This window comes from Aspergillus stella-maris (assembly GCF_047715825.1).
Source record: "Aspergillus stella-maris strain CBS 113639 unplaced genomic scaffold BDV14scaffold_238, whole genome shotgun sequence".
Classification (NCBI taxonomy): Eukaryota; Fungi; Ascomycota; class Eurotiomycetes; order Eurotiales; family Aspergillaceae; genus Aspergillus; species Aspergillus stella-maris.
The window spans coordinates 1-1367 of NW_027397032.1; the positions used below are offsets into that span (position 1 = coordinate 1).

Consider the following 1367-nt stretch of genomic DNA (forward strand, 5'->3'; position numbering starts at 1 on the left):
GACTCGGACGACGACGGATGGGAGGCCTATCAAAAGGCGGCGCTGCAGTGGAGGGAAGGGGCGACCAAGCCTCCCACATATCTCCTCAGCCCCCGCCGTCTGGCGGCCCTGGCACGAGATGGACACATTGACGCCATTACTGGATTCCATGTCCTCCCCGTGATCCTGGGGCTCATCTGTCTCGCTCGCACCTACACGGATAAGCAGCCCGGAACCGATATTCCCATTGGCCGGGAGATTCCCCCCAAACGATGCATGACGGTTGAACTATGCTTCTCGCCGCGGGTCCAGCAGGACCATGACCAGGTATACGGGCCCCTGGCACGGATCCTGAAGTTTCCAAGCGATGACGAAGACGAGGCGGCGCAGGTGGTGCCCGACGACGAAGGGCGCATGCATATGGGGATCTTCCGATGGCTGGCTCTCGTGGGGTTTTCCCCGCGGCTCTACATGTTTGCCAAGCGGGTGGGCCTCCAGAAGTCGCTTGCCCAACCGATGCGGGAAGCCACCCACCAACGCCCTGACCTGGGGTTTTCCCTGTTCTTCTCCAAAACCTGCCTGGAACCGAACGTGACCGTCCCCAACACCGCCGTTGGCCAGGCGTTGTACCTTGCCGGCGATTGTCCCAAACTGCGGTACCTCCTCAAGATCTTCGATGACGAGGGTCTGTGGGAGGAACCGTTCTCGGGCGTGGGTCCGGTCCTGCCGAAGCCCCGGTTCCTCATCTTCACCCGCTGGCCGCTCACGGCGTGGATGGTCGAGATGTTCTTGGATGCCCTGGGCGTCCGATATGCGCTGATCCGATCCGGCCAGACGTCCGAGGAACGTTCGGCCGCCAAGGCCTACTTCTGCAATCCCAAGTCGGACTGCCAGGTGGCCCTGGCCTCGTACGCCACGGGCTCCCTCGGGCTCAATCTCCACAGCGCCTGCGCCCGGACCGTGATGCTGGAGAGTTCGCCCAATATCAGTACGGACGATCAGGTTGTTGGTCGGACCCACCGGATGGGCCAGAAGTTGGCGCAGAAGATCTGGATGCTATTTGGGGAGCACACCATCGACCGCTACATCGCCTACAACAATACTCGCAAATTCCTCCCCCAGGCCGCTGCCACGCTGGAGGATGGTGCGGTGCGTCATTTGGTGGAGGAGAAGATCAAGAGGTCGCGGGAGACGACCGTCCCTCAGGCCGGGGGCGAGGATCAGACCGGGGCGGTGCCGGATGGGGATGAGGAGGAATTGGCGCAGACCCTCATGGCCGAGGCGATTGAGCAGATGGCAGTCAGTTCCATCATGCGACAATTCGGCCAGGCGTCCTCGCGTTTGCTGATGGACGACGTTCATGATCTTGGCTATGACACCAAGACTCC

General features: G+C 61.9%; 1 protein-coding gene across 1 annotated transcript; it reads left to right on the top strand.

Annotated features, from left to right (window-relative positions):
• Nucleotides 1-24: 24 nt before the first annotated feature.
• BDV14DRAFT_206538 (C-terminal helicase domain-containing protein) lies at nt 25-1335 on the top strand (the record flags this gene model as incomplete). The annotated part of the gene is made up of 1 exon (XM_073774928.1): nt 25-1335. A coding segment is annotated over one exon (1311 nt), but the record flags the coding sequence as incomplete, so codon positions are not given.
• Nucleotides 1336-1367: the final 32 nt, after the last annotated feature.